Below are 15,697 nucleotides of genomic sequence, written 5' to 3' on the forward strand. Positions count from 1 at the left end.
ACACAGTGACTTTCCCAATCATCAATTATGGAGTTATAAATAAGTCAGTACAATAATTTACCAATCATCAATTATGGGGTTATAAACATGTCAGCATACTACCACTGTTTGGTCTGTGGGCCATTGCTCCAACCACTGAGCCAAACTGGCCAGAGAAGACCACCATTTTTTTTTTTTTTTTTTTTTTGCATTTATCTTCAGATAGAGTGGGAAGGAGAAAGGAAGGAAGAGAGAGAGAAACATCAATGTGAGAGAGACATTGAGTGGCTGCCACTCACACAACCCCAACCAGGACCAGGGACAAACTGCAACTGAGGTACATGCCCTTAGCAGGAACCAAACCCGGGACTCTGGTCCGTGGGCCAACACTCTGAGCCAAACTGGCCAGAGCTGGCTTGCTTTTTTATTTTTATTTTTTCTCTATTGATTTTAGAAAGAGAGGAAGGGTTAGGGAGAAATAGAAACATTGATGAGAGAGAACATTGGTTGGCTGCCTCCTGCATGCTCCCCACTGGGGATCGGGCCCACAACCTGGACATGTGCCCTGACCAGGAATCGAACTGGTGACCTCTTGGTGCATGAAGACCACCATTTCTTATAGAGCATTATCTAATTACCCTGCTTTATTTTTCTTCAAAGTGTTTATCACCACCTATTATATATTGAGTTGCTGTCTCCCTTGTTTGATGGTAAACTGAGACCAGGCAGCAAAGTTCTTGTTCACTCTCATATACACGTATCTACTGAATGAAGTGCCTGGCTTAGAGCATTTAAAATAGCAAGTGAGCCCTGGCCGGTTTGGCCCAGCGGTTAGAGCGTCGGCCTGCGGTCCGGAGAGACCCGGGTTCGGTTCCCACTAAGGGCATGTACTTCGGTTGCAGTTTGTCCCCGGCCCTGGTTGGTCGTGCGGGTAGCAGCCACTCGATGTGTCCCTTCACATCGATGTTTCTGTCTCTCTCTCCCTTCCTCTCTCTCCCTCCCACTCTATCTGTACAAAAAAATGGAAAAATATCCTCGGGTAAGGATAAAAAATAAATAAATAAATAAATAAATAAAATAGCAAGTGAGTGAATGCATGTGTTACTCACCACACCTGCATCCCACTATGCCCAAGTCCGTTCAACTTCATGGATAGATGAGCCAAAGGGAACTCCCTACATCCCTTAATCCACTTAGAAATTTATTTTTCTTGCCCTGGCCAGTTTTGCTCAGCGGTTGGAGCATCGGCCTGCGGACCAGAGAGTCCCAGGTTCAGTTCCCAGTAGGGGCATGTACAAAAAAAAATTTTATTGATTTTAGAGCGAGAGAAAGGGAGAGGGAGAGAGAGATAGAAACATCAATGAGAGAGAACATCGGTTGGCCGCCTCCTGCATGCCCCCCACTGGGTATTTGGCCCACAACCTGGGCATGTGCCCTGACCTGAAATTGAACCAGTGACCTCCTGTCCTGGTGCATGGGTTGATGCTCAATCACTGAGCCACACCAGCTGGGCCCTTAATCCACTTTTTTTAAAAAGTAAGGTATAATATACAGAATTATAACTATAAAGCTTGGTATATGTTTTTATAGTATACATCTGTGTAAGCATCACCCCAAGCAAAATAAGTACATTGTCATCATCCCAGGAAGTTCCTTCCTGCCCTTCCTAGCCAATCCCCAGCCTATTTCTTCCATCACAAGGATTAGTTTTATCTGTTCTAGAATGTTACAGAACTGGAAAAACACAGCATGTCCCTTTTTGTGTTTGTTAGTTGTCTGGGCCACTTTGACTATTTGGCCAGCCAGTAACTGCTCGGCACACCTGTGCCTGCATGCCTCCCTTCTTTAAAAAAAAAAAAAATTTTTTATTGATTTTAGAGAGAGAGGGAGCAAGAGATAGAAACATCAATGAGCGAGAACATCGATTGGTCACCTCCTGCATGCTTCCCATTGGGGATCTGGCCCACACCCGGGGCATGTGTCCTGACTGGGAATCAAACCAGCGACCTCTTGGTGCATGGGTTGATGCTCAACCACTGAGCCACACGGGCTGGACACCTCCTTTCTTTTAAATGATTTTGTTTTATTTTATTTTATTTTATTTTAGAGAGAGAGGAAGGGAGACGGAGAGAGAGCACAAAAACATTGATTGGTGCCCGGCAGGTGTGGCTCAGTGGTTGAGCATGCACTAAGAGGGTGCTGGATTCCTGGTCAGGGCACTTGCCCAGGTTGTGGGCCCAATCCCCAGCGGGAAGCATGCAGGAGGCGGCCAATCAATGTGCTCTCTCATCAGTGATTCTCTCTCTCTCTCCCTCTCCCTAAAAAAAATAAAAATAAAAATCAATAGAGAAAAAAATAACATCAATTGGTTGCCTCTTGCATGCCCCCTACCAAGAAGGATCTGGATCTAGCCTAAAACCTGGGTATGTGTCCTGACTGGGAATCAAACCTGCAACCTTTTGGTGTATGGAATGATGCTCAACCAACTGAGCCACATCAGTGAGGGCTGCATGCCTCTTTTCTAAAAGGGTGATTCCCCTCCGCATCACTTGACCTCATCCTGGATCATTCTGGATCCGTATCTCTCAGAGTTGCAAACCACAGAAATGAACACTGGCCAATCAGAGCAGAAAAGAGCTTGAGTAAAATGTTGATAACTCACAGACCATCCAAGAGGGCAGGAGGAGCTGCCGAGGACAAAGTGAAGAAACCATCACATGGCCCTGCCCTTGTGGAGCTGATCTAAAGGGGAGGCAGGCAATAAACAATAAGCGAAGTATATAACATGTCTCATGGTGGCAAGAACAATGGACAAAAATAAAGGGGGCGGAGGTGCAGGGCTGGGGCAGGTACAATTTTAAGTCAGTGCACAGGAAAGTCCTAATGGGGAGCTGAAGATGAAGGGGAAGCAGATTGCTGCAAAAAAAAAAAAAAAAAAAAAAGCCTTCTAGGCAGAAGAAACAGCCAGTGCAAAGTTCCAGAGGCTGACTGTTTATAAAAGTAGCGGTAAGCCCTGGCTGGTATGGCTCAGCCTGAGGACCAAAGGGTCTTGGGTTTGATTCCAGGTCAAGGGCATGTACCTGGGTTGCAGATTTGATCCCCAACCTAGGGGGTGGGCATGTGTGGGAGGCAACCAATCGATATATCTCTCTCACATCGATGTCTCTCTCTCTCTCTCTCTTTCCCTCTCTACCCTCCTTCCACTCTCTATAAAAATCAATGAGAAAAAATACCCTCGGGTGAGGATTGAAAAAAAAAGAAAGAAAAAGAAGTAGCCGCAAGGAGGCTGGAGTGGGGCAAATGAGGGAGGAGCGGAGGAAGGGACATTCAGGAAATGGCAGATAGTACTTGTATGGCCTGGTGGACCCACATGCAGACAGTGGCCTTCACCCTGAGTGCACTGAAAGCTGTAGGAGGATTTGAGGCAGTGAAGAGGTAGGATCCGTTCCACATCCCTCCCTTGCACACACCTTCAAGTCCCTGCACATCTCTGTAAACCCCAGCTAAATCCAACTCTCTGCCTGCACCTCTCGTCTTGGGATTTGGGGGGAAAAGAAAGAAAAAACACCCAGAGCCTCCCTAACATTCCTCATTTATGTGGTGCTTTCCCATGCAACTAAATTTATCATATTTTCTTCTCACAGCTTCGAACACTCAGCTGATAGCCTGCCTTCTTATGTCATGAGACAACAGTTACTCGTGTCCATATTATTCTGCTACCATAGCCACGAGTACTTGTGCTCACATTCCCTGCCTTCCACTTAGCCCGATGTTCCTCTCTGGTTCTCTCCTGCATCCACTTTTTCTCCTTCTCACCCCAGGGCTCAGACCTCTCCTGTCTACATTCACTTCCCAGGTGACCTCAGGCAGCTGCATGACTTGAAAGACCATCAAAACACTGAGCATTCCCATTGCATGCCTCCAGCCTAGAACTCTCCCCTAAGTCCAGGCATACACATCCAATCATGTAAGTGACAATTTTCCTTGGAAATATTGCATCCAGGGAGTCCAAAATCAACTTAGCTGTACAAGACACTGTCCTGCCCAAATCCCTTTATATCTGCTTTATTGTTTCTTCTCATCATTGCTAGGGTTTTGCGTGCTTTATTCATGATTGTCTACACCTGCAACTAAGAGCACTCCCTGGGCTCTGGATCATGTTGCCAATGCACCTTTTGTTTCACATTCAGAGAATCAAGCGCCCAAGAGTTTAATTGTTCCCTTTAGGGAACCTTTTTTTTTTTTTTTTAATTTTCTTTCTTTATTGATGTTTAGAGAGAGAGGAAGGGAGAGGAAGAGAGATAGAAACATCAATGAGAGAGAACATTGACTGGCCACTTCCTGCATGCCCCACACTGGGGATCAGGCTCAGGTTGACCGGGAATCAAATCGGGGACATTTTGGTGCATGGGTCGACATTCAACCACTGAGCCACACCAGCCAGGCCCCTTAGGCAACCTAGTCAAGGACTTACCAGTGTAGGACAACTCGAAAATATAACATCCTCCAGAGCTCCCTGCAGGATCAGGCAACAGATGCCCTCTGCAGGATTCTTCCTGAGCTTGTTCTCTACTTACTCTTGCTTCTTTGGCTCCTCTTTTTCTTTCATATTCCACATATGATCAATCAGGTTAGCTCCATCATCAAATTATATCCAAAACTGGCATGCCTTTCATCACTTTCACCAAGACTACCCGAGTCCAGTCCACCATCAGTGTGCACTGGCCTAGTGCAGTAGCCTCCTAATTGGTCTCAGTGCTTCTGTTTTGTGTCATACAGTCTTTGCACACAGCAGCCAGAGGGCTTTAAACATGCATAAAAGATGCCCGGCCGTGTGGCTCAGTGGTTGAGCGTCATCCCATTGACCAAGAGGTCGCCAGTTCAATTCCTGGTCAGGACACATGCCCAGGTTGTGGGCCATGCAGGAGGCAGCCAATTGATGTTCTCTCTCATTGATGTTTCTATCTCTCTCTCCCTCTCCCTTCTTTCTCTAAAAAAAGAAAGAAAAAAAAAAACAGGGAACTTAAATGCTAATAACAGTAGCTAACACTGTGCACTTTCCCCCAGGGCAGGCTCTGTGCTAAGCCCTTGACATTCATTCAGGTGTTCCATGCCCATATACTGAGTGCCTGCCTTGAACTAGGCATTCTACCCTGCCCTGGGATAAGGTGGTAAAGAAGAGGCAAAACTGTCCTGGCTGGTTTGGCTCAGTGGTTGGAGAGTCCTGGGTTTGGTTTCCACTAAGGGCATGTACCTCGGTTGCAGTGTTTGTCCCTGGCCCCGGTTGGGGTTATGTGGGTGGCAATCAGTCGGCGTGTCTCTCTCACATCAATATTTCTCTCTTCCTCCCTCCCACTCTATCTGAAGATAAATGCAAAAATGTCCTCGGGTGAGGAGAAAATAAATAAATAAAAAATATAGATATATATAAAAGAGGCAAAACTTAGATCCCCTTTGGGCTGACATTCTGTGTGAGAAGGCTGATACTTAGTGAAAACACAAATAAATAATTGCAGATTGTGATAAGTGCCATGAAGATAATTAACAGGGTAATGTGGTTGTCACCAAGAAGCCAACTTTAGATTAGCAGGGTAGGCTTCTTGGAGGAGGTAATCCCAAAGCTGAAAGTGGAAGGATGAGGAGCTAGCCATGCAGAGCCAAATGAACATTGCAGGCACAAGCCTTGGGGCCAGATTCCTTGGATGAACCAGCAAGAGGGAGGTGATGGGACAGATGGAACGGGGCCTTGTGGGCTGCAGTGAGGACTTGGGCTTGCACTTTGAGTTAAGGTAGGAACCATGGAGGGTTCTTGAGCAAAGAGGTGTGAACTCACTCAATTTTTCACAGGTCCCCTTCTGCACCTGTTGGGGGAACAGTGAAGGCAGGTGCATGATGGCAAGAGCTAGGGACCAGGGTGAGGGACTGTGTTGGTCCAGGAGTGATAATGGGGGCTGGGGGCTGAAGATATGGAGAGAAGTGAGCAGGTTTAGGAAATATTTTGGAAGCAGGGCTAACAGGAGCTGGGATAAAGAAAAAACATACTGAAGGCTGGAGGTGAACAAGGGAACCCAGAGAGCATCAGTACAGGCTAGTGAGTATGGGCTTTGGTGTGCAGCTGACTTGGGTCCAAATGCCTTCTTGGCCCCTTTCCTGCTGGCTGGGCAACCTCTCTGCCTTAATTAATTAATGGGGAGAGCAACAGAAATAAGATATGGTATGAAGACAGGGGGAAAAAAGGTGGCTATTTAAGAAAATTTTTCAGGTGAGGGGATATGAGGAAGAAAGGCAGTTAACATGGTGGGGCACTTGGCTGAGATGACAGCTGGCACCAGGGGGCAGCAGTGAGCCTCCAGGCAGCCAGGCAGGGTGCAGCTTTCCAGCTCCAAATGGGCTAGACTGAAGTGTGCACCTCTGGTGCCTGGGCCAGAAGACAAAGCAGGCCTGGGGCCATGTGTCCCGGCCATGTGACTGAGGGGAGGGGGGCAGGGGTGGACAGCCCATGGCCACCTTCTGGAGTCTACGCACCAGAATCTAATAAGGGGTGTTTGTTCAGGAGAAACCTGAGCTGCTTGCATGATGGAATTGAAGCATAGACAGGAGCCAGCAGACAGGGCTTCCTGACTGACCCCCTTTCCCCTGGGTATAGTCACCCCAACTCAGAGAATCCCAGGGTTGTAAAAGCTGGGGTTCTTCTTAATAGCCCCCCACTGTGCCCACAAACACTCCAGGCCCCAGCTCTGTTACAATAGGCACTTTATTAGTGGTTGGAATGCAGTTACACGCAGGGGTGTGTGGGCAGAGGGTAGGAAGGAGGGAGGACTGGCAACAGGCACAGGACATGGAGACCCCAAGCGGGAATTTCTACCTCTCCGGGATCCTGGAATGATGCTGATGAACAAAGACATAAAGTTTGGGGGCCTTATGATATGGCGAAGAGAAAACCAGGAGACCGTGTCCTGAGTTCAACAAATTTGGCAAAAGAATCCTCAAGATGAGGTGACTGGGCAGGGGGTCTGGTGTGCATGCAGCATCTCTGCCCTGCACCCCTTCCCCTGAAATTGTCCCTTGGGTGGATTCAGTTTATTTTCTCTCTTACAAAGAGAGCTGTGTCAATAACTGGCACAGGAAGGGGAGAAACTCAACCCAGCCAGCAGGCTTAGAGGTCTCCTCCCTCCTGCTCAAAGCAGCCTCCCTGACTAGTCTCACTCCCTCATCTTCGATCAACACACAGGGAGCGCTGCTGCCCCCGAGCCAGGAGACACCCCTGGGCATGTATAGCATACCCCACTGCAGTCATACCAGATAACAGAAGGCACTCCTCAGTAGCCCCATCTCAGCTGTTGAGACAGACAAAAAAAGCTAATAGACCCTTTAATGCATAGCCAGGTTAAAAAAATAGTAAAGACATGCACGTGGTGGCCTGTGAGCCAACTGTTCCGCTTGGAGAAGGACTCAGCCCTGGCTTGAGCAGATAAAGTGAATGAGGGCCTTTAGGAGTGGGAGCTTTACTGTAGCCATGGCTCCCACAGACACAAACGCCATCCCACCATAAGAGGGAACAGGAAGCTTGAGGCAGCCCGTAGAGGTTGGGCCCCATCGTTGGCCACACACATCAAGAGCCCTCACGGACTTCTTCCCATCCGGGCCAGTGAGGGCTGGAGTGACTCGTTATGCAGTCTTGTAAGTGCCACCATGAAAAGTCTAACTGCCCCCTGGCATGGGAGGAGATGCCACAAACCCTCCAGGTCCCTGGAGACAGGTGGTAATTGGATGATGGTGAGGGTGGCAGTGATAGGACTTAAGGTCAGCCCAATGAGCTGGGGGTTCTGACCCAGCCGCCGAGCACCCAGTGTGAGACTTTGCAGGGAGGTGGGGAAGGTGAGGCCTTTAAGACTCTGCCAGCTTCTTGTTGGTCTTGTTCAAAAGCTTCTTGAGATTGGAAGACATGAAGTAAGGCCTCTCGGCCGAGCCATCATTCCTCTCCAGGTCCTCCACTGTGGAGAGAGACCCCAGAGCAGGTGGCATGAGGGGAGCTCACAGGCAGGGGCCTCTGGGGACAGGGCAGGCTGGGGCCACAGAAGCTTCAGACGGTTAGGAAGCAAGACACACTGGGACTGGAGAGGGACAGACTATCGTGGGCTTGGGGATGGGACACACACACTCCCCACACTCCCAGGCAAGGAAGCCCCGCATGCACCCCCGGTCTACAGGGAGGAAACAAGGAGGCCTGCCAGGCTATAAGCTGGCCTCCCTCCTTCTCTACTCCTCCTACTCGACTTCTGCCTGTTTCCCCTCCTCCGCACTCCCCTTCAACAGGATGTCTCTCAGCTCAGGCGACATGAAGTAGGGTCGCTCCTGAGAGCCGTCATTTCTTTCCAGGTCCTCACCTGGGCTCCCCCCAGGAACCGGCAGGGGGAAAGTGGGGTGGTCAGGAAGGGAGGGGGAGGGAGAGGCAGGGAAGAACAGGGAAGCCAGCAGGCATGGAGGAGAGGAAGAGAAAAGAGAAAACAAAACAGACAGATTGAGAGACCAGAGTTAGTGGCAGCCACAGATTCCTCCCAACAAAGCTGGAAACTTGGAAGCCAAGGGCCCAGGGGCAGAGCGTTCCAGCTGCAGCCTGAACCACGGGACAAAAGGATGGAACAGCTCTGAGCGCAGGGAGGAAGCTGGGGGGGCATGCCAGGGCCCTATGTGAGGGTCAGCCAGTCCTTGGGAAGCTGGGGGAACCAGGCAAGTGAATGTGTAGCCCCATGGGAAGATGTTCTGCCCAGAGGGGAGAAGGGAGTCAGGGGCCAGCAAGGGTCGGGGTGAGGGGTCACTCACAGAAGCAGAGGAACAGTGTGTCCACACACATGCCGTAGACGCTGAAGAAGCCATGGGCAATCAGGTAGGAGCCAATGATCACAGTCTGGGTGAGAGGACAGGAGCTGTTTCCATCCCAACTCCTGCCCAGAGTAACTCCCAGCCACCCAGTCCCTCTCAGGCAGGGATTATGTCATTCCTATGCTGATAAACCCTTTTTAGATTAACAGCCTAACTCCTCACCTCTGTGGGCAGAGCCCTATCATCCACAGGACAGTCTTTGCTCTCTTCAACCCCAGGGCCTTTGCACATGCTGTTGCCCTGACTTAGTCTAGTTTATTATGCTTCTTCATTATTCTGCTTTAAGCTCAAGCATCAAGTCCTCCTCCCACAAGGAGTCACCTCTGACATCTATACTCTGTTTTATGCTCTCCTAGTACTGTGCACCCCTCCTCTGAGATCTTCAACTGGCTGCAATTTCATGCATATTTAGGGCATTATAGGTTTAATGCACACATCCCCACTAGACTGTGTCTTTTCTGATTATTGCAATATCTCTAGCAATTTGGTGACTCACAAGGCCTTGGTGGGTACCTGATAAACATTTGACTGAAGTGAGTGGATCTTAGATTAAATAACTTACCCAAAGTTACACATCCTAGAACTAGCAAAGAGGACTAAAATAAATCTCCAAGGCCTGCAGATTTTTTGCTTCTTAGGGATGATGACCTAAACCCTCCAGGGACTCTTACCTCTGTGCCCTTATTTCCTCTACTTCCTCCACCTCCTCCACATCAGCCACACTGGTTTCCTCACTGCCTCTGGTATGGTCCCACCTCAGAGCCTCTGTCTTTGTTCCCTATTTCTGGTTGTTGCCTGCATCTCCTTCAGATCTTATATCTGATATCACTTCCACAGTGAAATTGCCTGGACTCCCAGACTTGCAAAAATCTTCCACCACAGGCTCCAAAAGTTCCCTAGAATTCTGCCCTGTGGCATGTACAGTTTGCAGTCTCATATCCACTCATATCATTATTGATTAATGTCTATTTACCTCTAGAGAGAAGCCCTTCCTCCCTCTGTGCCTGGTAGATAGCAGGTGCTTAATAAATGTTTGTGGGAATAAAGAACCAATCCCCAATTTCTGACCCCCAACCATATCTGTCCAGTCAAAGGGGGCCAGGTAAGTCCCAACACATCCTTCTCCCCTGACACCCACCCATCCCCAAAGTTCCATACCAGTATAGGGACCCAGTAATAATTGAGAGGCGGTGCTGTGTCTTGTATAATCCTAATACGGTGGGTGAAGAAGAAGAAAGCCAGGATGCCTGGAGAGGGGAGAAAACCGAGATGGTTGAGGGTTTTGGCCAACGAAAATAGCTCCCTCCCCCAAGAAGACCGAACCCACCACAGAAGAAGATATGGGGACCCCAACAGCCCAGTAGGCTCCCACAGCTGGAGAGGCTGGGTGAACAGCACTCACCCACGCTACCCACAATCAGAAGTTTGCCCAGCAGGAAGAGGAAGTCAGTAACTTTGTCCAGGACAGCCACTCTGCAAGGGAGAGTGAGAAGCAGGTGTGAACGTTGGCTCAGGGACCAGGGGTGGAGGGAGGTGGTGAGAGGATGGTTTTTCCCTCACCTGATGATGTTTCTCATCAGCAGGAAGAAGGCATTCTTGGCTGAAGTGCAGAAATTGGTACCATAGATAGCAATCTGGAAGGTAGAAGGAAAAGATCAGGACCTCTGGATGGGAATAATGGCTCCTCCCCCCAGTAGAAGCTGGTGGGTTGGTTATGGGTCCTAGGCATACTCACCATGATGTAGGCATTCCTGTTGAGAAATCTGATGAACTTCTCCAGGCACCAGAAGCAGCATTTGAGACAGGTCATGAGGAACTTGGCAAACTTGTTGTCCGCAGCTGGAAGAGAATGGAGGGATGTGAAGCGAGGGGACACCCCCCACGTCCTCATTACACACACTTGCCACAGGAAAGGCTCTCAGAGCCCACCTTCTCAAAGAGACAAGAAAAGGAGACTCCTTAAAAAAAAAAAAAAAGTTTTTATTGATTTTTCTGAGAGGAAGGGAGAGAGAGAGAAACATCAATTGGCTGCCTCCTGCATGTGCCCTGCAGGATCGAGCTCATAATCCGGGCAATGTGCCCTGACCGGGAATTAAAGCAGGACCTCTCAGTCCATGGGAAAACACTCAGTCCACTGAGCCACACCAGCCGGGAAAGACTTCTTGATCCAGGATCCTCGTGGGGGATGTCCCCCTTGAGGGACCCAATCCCGAAGCTCTTCAGCCCAGCCTCCAAAACAGGAACCCATCACAACTCACACCACTGCTCTGGCCCTGCCTCCCACACCAACACCAATCCTTGCAAGCTTCTATAGTACAACCAATCCCATCTCCACAGCCCCTCCACTATAATGAAAGCAGTCTTAGTTGCACACTCCTCAGCACAAACAAATCCACGACCAACCATCTCTTCAGGAAACAATAGCGGCCCAGGCCTATAGGCCCTGACCCCTCAGAGGTAAAAATTCCACCCACTGGGCTCTCAGCGGCTCCGCCATGGCAGGAACCAATTACCCAAACCCTTCAGCTCCCCCCATAGTCAGAAATCAATCACTGTCCCACACAAGCTTTGCTCTCAAGCAAGAACCAATTCCGATCTGCCTCTCAATCTCACCTCCCCAATTTAAGGCCAAAGCCCACAGCATTTGGGCCTCACCTTTCAGGCGCTGATCCAAGTACTCTAGCATCACCCGGATGATCTGCACAATGGCCAGAATGAGGGCACCAAAAGCCAGGGAGCCTGTGTGGTACCTACAGGCCAAAGTCATGGTCAGTGGCGAGGCCAGGCCTCCTCCACCCATCTCACCCCCACCCCAGCCCATGTGTGGTCCCACCTGAGTGCCCGGCTGAAGGAAGAGAAGAGCGGGAAGGCAGGCAGGTCATCTGGCTTGTGTAGGGCCCAGTAGTAGGAGGCAAAGGCCCCAGCTAGTGTGACCTGGCCCAGTGCCAGCACAAAGTTGGACAGCCAGAAGAACATGAAGGCGTTGAAGATCTGTAGGCCCAGCAGGGCCCGGTGGTAAGCCGACTCACCACCATAGAAGGCAAACTGGCAGTGGGCTCCAGGGCATAGGCGGGACTCATTGGAGGAAGAAAAGGTCTATGGGAGGGACACAGGGCCCAGTCACAACATAAGAACCTGGGGTTCAGAGTAGTCTCTGGGGATCAGGTCTAGGTCAGCTATACTATGGAGTGGGACAGGAGTCACAGGAATCAGAGTGAAGTCAAGGGGTTGGGCTCAAATTGGGACTTGTAAAAGGGCTTCTAGAAGCAAGACTAGGGATCATGAAACAAACTCAGTGGGTGTCAGTGAGGTAACATAGGCTATTTTGGGGATCAGGGTGGGGTCATGTGTCAGTGGAATGTCCATATGGACAGGACAGGAATGGCAGAGATCAGCATGAGGACCTCAAGGGTCAGGTTAGGGGCTTGTGGAAGGCAAAGAAGGAGTTCTAGAAGCAAGAACTGGCTATTGCTGGGTTAAGAGAGGGGTGTGGGAACTGCCAAGTTGGATCTCTTCCCGTGTCTCCCATATCCAACACAGGACAGACGGCGGCACCAAATGTTTGTCAAATGGTCCCAAAGTTGGGATGAGAGGTTTCAGATCCCCTATGGGCTGCTGGGGAAACAGCTGCCCCCACCTCTGGACACCCACCTCAGGGTTGCAGGTTTTCCCAGTAACTGGGCAGGTGGTGATATCACCGAAGATTTTATAAATGGCTTCATTGGAAGTGGACAGGAAGCTGGAAGCTCGTTAAGGAAACCAAGGTCCGAGATTAGGGACCCCAGGGGCTTGTGGAAAATGATTCCTCCCCCCATCAAGTTTTGGGCCTGCCTCCAAGCTGCATGTTACTTCCAGGCAAGTTTGGTCTTTTAGCCATCCCCAGAAATGGGAACTTGGATCTGACAGTGGATACACAGCAGTACTCGCCCAATAGGCGATGCAAAGGCACAGCAGGAAGAAGGTGACCAGCGGGTACAGCATGGAGCACATCACATATCCCACAGCCCTGGAGAGAAACAGACATGGGCATTAGGGACCAAGCAATGCTGGGACCACTCCAGCCTGACACCCTCACACCCACCTGCTGGCTTCTTTGATGAGTGCAATGGCGATGAGAATTCTCTTCCGTAGAAAGATGAGCAGCAAGATGATAATCACCTCAAGGATGCTCAGAATTATCACTATAGGGGGCAGAGGATGGTTGAGTCTGCCAGCTATCTGGGCTCCCCACTCCCTCCCAGGCCCAACTGGGGGCAGAAATGGGGGTTGGGGCTCACTGAAGGCCATCCAGGTCTGCCGCAAGTGCAGGTACACCCGGAGGTCTGTCTGAAAGCCAAGGTCCACCAGGGAGATTTCGGAGCCGGCTTCACCACGCAGTCGGGCATACTCCATGTAGCAGTGAAATATACCTGCACAGAGGAATCACCATGCTACAGCTCACTGACTGCTCCCCAAACATAGCAAAGCAGGTACAACCATACCAATTTAACAGAAGCAAAAACAGAGGCTGAGAGGGACTGCCATTGCTTGCTCCTGCCTCGGGGCCTTTGCACTAGCTCTTCCTGCTTCCAAGTACATTCTCTCCTAGCAGATCCTTCACAGCCTCCTGTGCTGAAATGTCACCTTCTCATAAGACCTTCCAGAAACACTTCCCTTTTTAAAATCTTACTCTCTCAAACTCCAACCTCTTATCTCTCTTCTCTGCTTTGACATCCTAGAGGGTTTTCTGATTTGTTTCTTGTCTATCTGCTCCATACTCCCCAAGAATATAAGCTCCACAAAAGCAAGGATTTGTCTTATTTTATTATTTGCTATAAGCCCAGCACCTAGAAAACTGCCTAGGACTCAGTACATGTTTGATGAGTGAATAGGTGTCAGGATGCTGTGTAGCCTGAGGCTGTCCTCTGACCCCCCTTGCAACTCTATAACAATGATTCATGGGTAGGAAGGGAGGACATGGGTGTTAACGTCCAGTGGGATAGAATTAGGGATTTTCAGCATTCCTCTTAGCTCTTTGTAGAAGAAAATAGTAAAATACAGATAAAGTTAAAAAAAAAACAAAACAAAGTCTAGTTGCCTAAAATGTCAGCATCTAGCTAGAAACCACTATTAACATGAATATTTTAATATCTGTGTCCTGAGATTGGGTTGCATATTAGGCTATCTTTCCTCCTGGAAAGTTTAAATAAGTAATCAGAATATAGCCTGGCCGGTGTGGCTCAGTGGACTGAGCATCATTCCATGGACTGAGAGGTCCTGGTTCGCGTCCTGGTTCGATTCCGGGTCAAGGCACATGCCTGGGTTGTGGGCTCGATCCCCGGTGGGGGGTGGGTGCAGGAGGAAGCCAGTCAATGTATCTCTCTCACATTGATGTTTCTATGTCTCTCTCTCTCTAAAAAATCAGTAAAAACATTAAAAAAGAAAAAGAATATAAAGCACTGGATTTTGAGTTTGGCCTCTGGGTTCCTCTCCTATCTCTTCCATATACTATCTTTTCATCAAGCCTCCTAACGAGTAAATATTAATTATCCCTATTTTATGGAAGAAGAAATTGAGGCACAGAGAGGTTGACTCCCTTGCCCAAGGTCACAGAGTGAGAAGTTGGCAGAACCGGCATTTGAACCCCCATCCTGAGCCACTGTCCTAAGCAGTCTTCTTGCCAAAGCCTTTTGGTGTTGATAAAATACAGATCCAGGCTCCAGTCTGGAAGACTATGATTTAGCCCATCCCCCCACAATGAGCACTGAGATTGTGTCCTAGTGTTTGTTGTCATAAGCAACACCAAGATAAACATCTTCACAAACCTGTCAAGTAAAAGGTGGAGAATATCTTGATAGGCCAGTGCCAGGTCAAGGGCATGAGCATTTTTCAGACTATGGGGAAGGGAGTAGGAAGACAGGAAGAGACGTACCATAGCCCAGTACCAGAATCACCATGACGATCATCACCCAGACCATAATGCCAGCCAGGAAGCGGAGCAACACGATGAACAGGAGGCTCATCATCATGGCGATGACCAGGCCTCTGAGGGTTAAAATGGGGGCATAAGTGGTCCCCACCCTCTCACCAGCTTCAAACTGCCCAGCCCAGAAAAGGCCGCCGTCCCTTCCATCTTACATGACAATCCAGTACCAGGAGACTGTGTAATCTTCAAATATCCGCATGGCCAGCTGCCGAGCCTCCAGGACTCCATTGGCCTTCCTGGGGTAAGGCATATGAGGGTAGTGTCAGACCCCTCCCACCCCCGACTGGTCCAGCCCCAGGGGATGCTGTCCAACCCAGGAAAGCTCAAGGCCAGTGTGGTGAGCCGCAGTTCTCACTTGGCACCCTCAATCAGCTCAGTGATGTTTTTCCGAACACCGTCCCCATCCTCATAGGTTGTCTTGTTGCCCACCATGAGGACCCCCTTGTGGGCGTGGATGGCTGGGAAGCATCGTTGGGCCACTGTATAGAGCAGGGGATGGGAGCAGTCAGGCTGAGCTGCTGACACCTCCCCACACCACACCTGAGCTCACAGGACCCCCGACTCACAGGGTGTGCTAGGAATAAGGACAGGGGGGCAGTCGCCATCCCGAAGCACCTCAACCACACCCTGTCGAGAGAGAGGACAGTTAATCCCCCAGACCAGCAACCTCCACCTGGCCCTGCCTACGCTCCCCTCACCTTGTTGTTCTGGAAGCCAGGCACGCAGAACTGCTTGTAGTACTCAAAGTCCTGGGAACTTCGAGCATTCAGATAGGTGAGGTATCGGTTGGGGCACTTCTCCACGCAGATCTTGGGGTGGGCACGAGGCACGGTTAAGTGGGATCAGACACCTGATCCCCACTCAAGACAG

General features: G+C 49.8%; 1 protein-coding gene across 4 annotated transcripts in view; it reads right to left on the reverse strand.

Annotated features, from left to right (window-relative positions):
- Window positions 1-6,715: 6,715 nt before the first annotated feature.
- The window catches only part of SLC44A2 (solute carrier family 44 member 2), a 29,632-nt gene continuing 20,650 nt past the window's right edge, over window positions 6,716-15,697 (reverse strand). The window contains exons 6-23 of one of the 4 annotated variants that reach the window (XM_036281743.1): window positions 15,526-15,636; window positions 15,394-15,454; window positions 15,183-15,306; window positions 14,980-15,063; window positions 14,774-14,886; window positions 13,140-13,271; window positions 12,944-13,043; window positions 12,776-12,868; window positions 12,514-12,601; window positions 11,696-11,958; window positions 11,518-11,612; window positions 10,598-10,701; window positions 10,423-10,496; window positions 10,265-10,335; window positions 10,021-10,109; window positions 8,803-8,887; window positions 8,252-8,366; window positions 6,716-7,973 (exon numbers count right to left, since the gene is read on the reverse strand). In XM_036281743.1, the coding sequence (XP_036137636.1) occupies window positions 7,952-7,973; window positions 8,252-8,366; window positions 8,803-8,887; window positions 10,021-10,109; window positions 10,265-10,335; window positions 10,423-10,496; window positions 10,598-10,701; window positions 11,518-11,612; window positions 11,696-11,958; window positions 12,514-12,601; window positions 12,776-12,868; window positions 12,944-13,043; window positions 13,140-13,271; window positions 14,774-14,886; window positions 14,980-15,063; window positions 15,183-15,306; window positions 15,394-15,454; window positions 15,526-15,636 (1,824 nt within the window). In that variant the 3' untranslated portion in view covers window positions 6,716-7,951. Of the gene's footprint in view, window positions 7,974-8,251; window positions 8,367-8,802; window positions 8,888-10,020; window positions 10,110-10,264; window positions 10,336-10,422; window positions 10,497-10,597; window positions 10,702-11,517; window positions 11,613-11,695; window positions 11,959-12,513; window positions 12,602-12,775; window positions 12,869-12,943; window positions 13,044-13,139; window positions 13,272-14,773; window positions 14,887-14,979; window positions 15,064-15,182; window positions 15,307-15,393; window positions 15,455-15,525; window positions 15,637-15,697 lie in introns of those variants that run through there. The other 3 variants (XM_036281745.1, XM_036281744.1, XR_004962012.1) reach the window with 3 other exon arrangements.

This window comes from Molossus molossus, unplaced genomic scaffold (genome assembly GCF_014108415.1).
Source record: "Molossus molossus isolate mMolMol1 unplaced genomic scaffold, mMolMol1.p scaffold_m16_p_4, whole genome shotgun sequence".
NCBI lineage: Eukaryota > Metazoa > Chordata > Mammalia > Chiroptera > Molossidae > Molossus > Molossus molossus.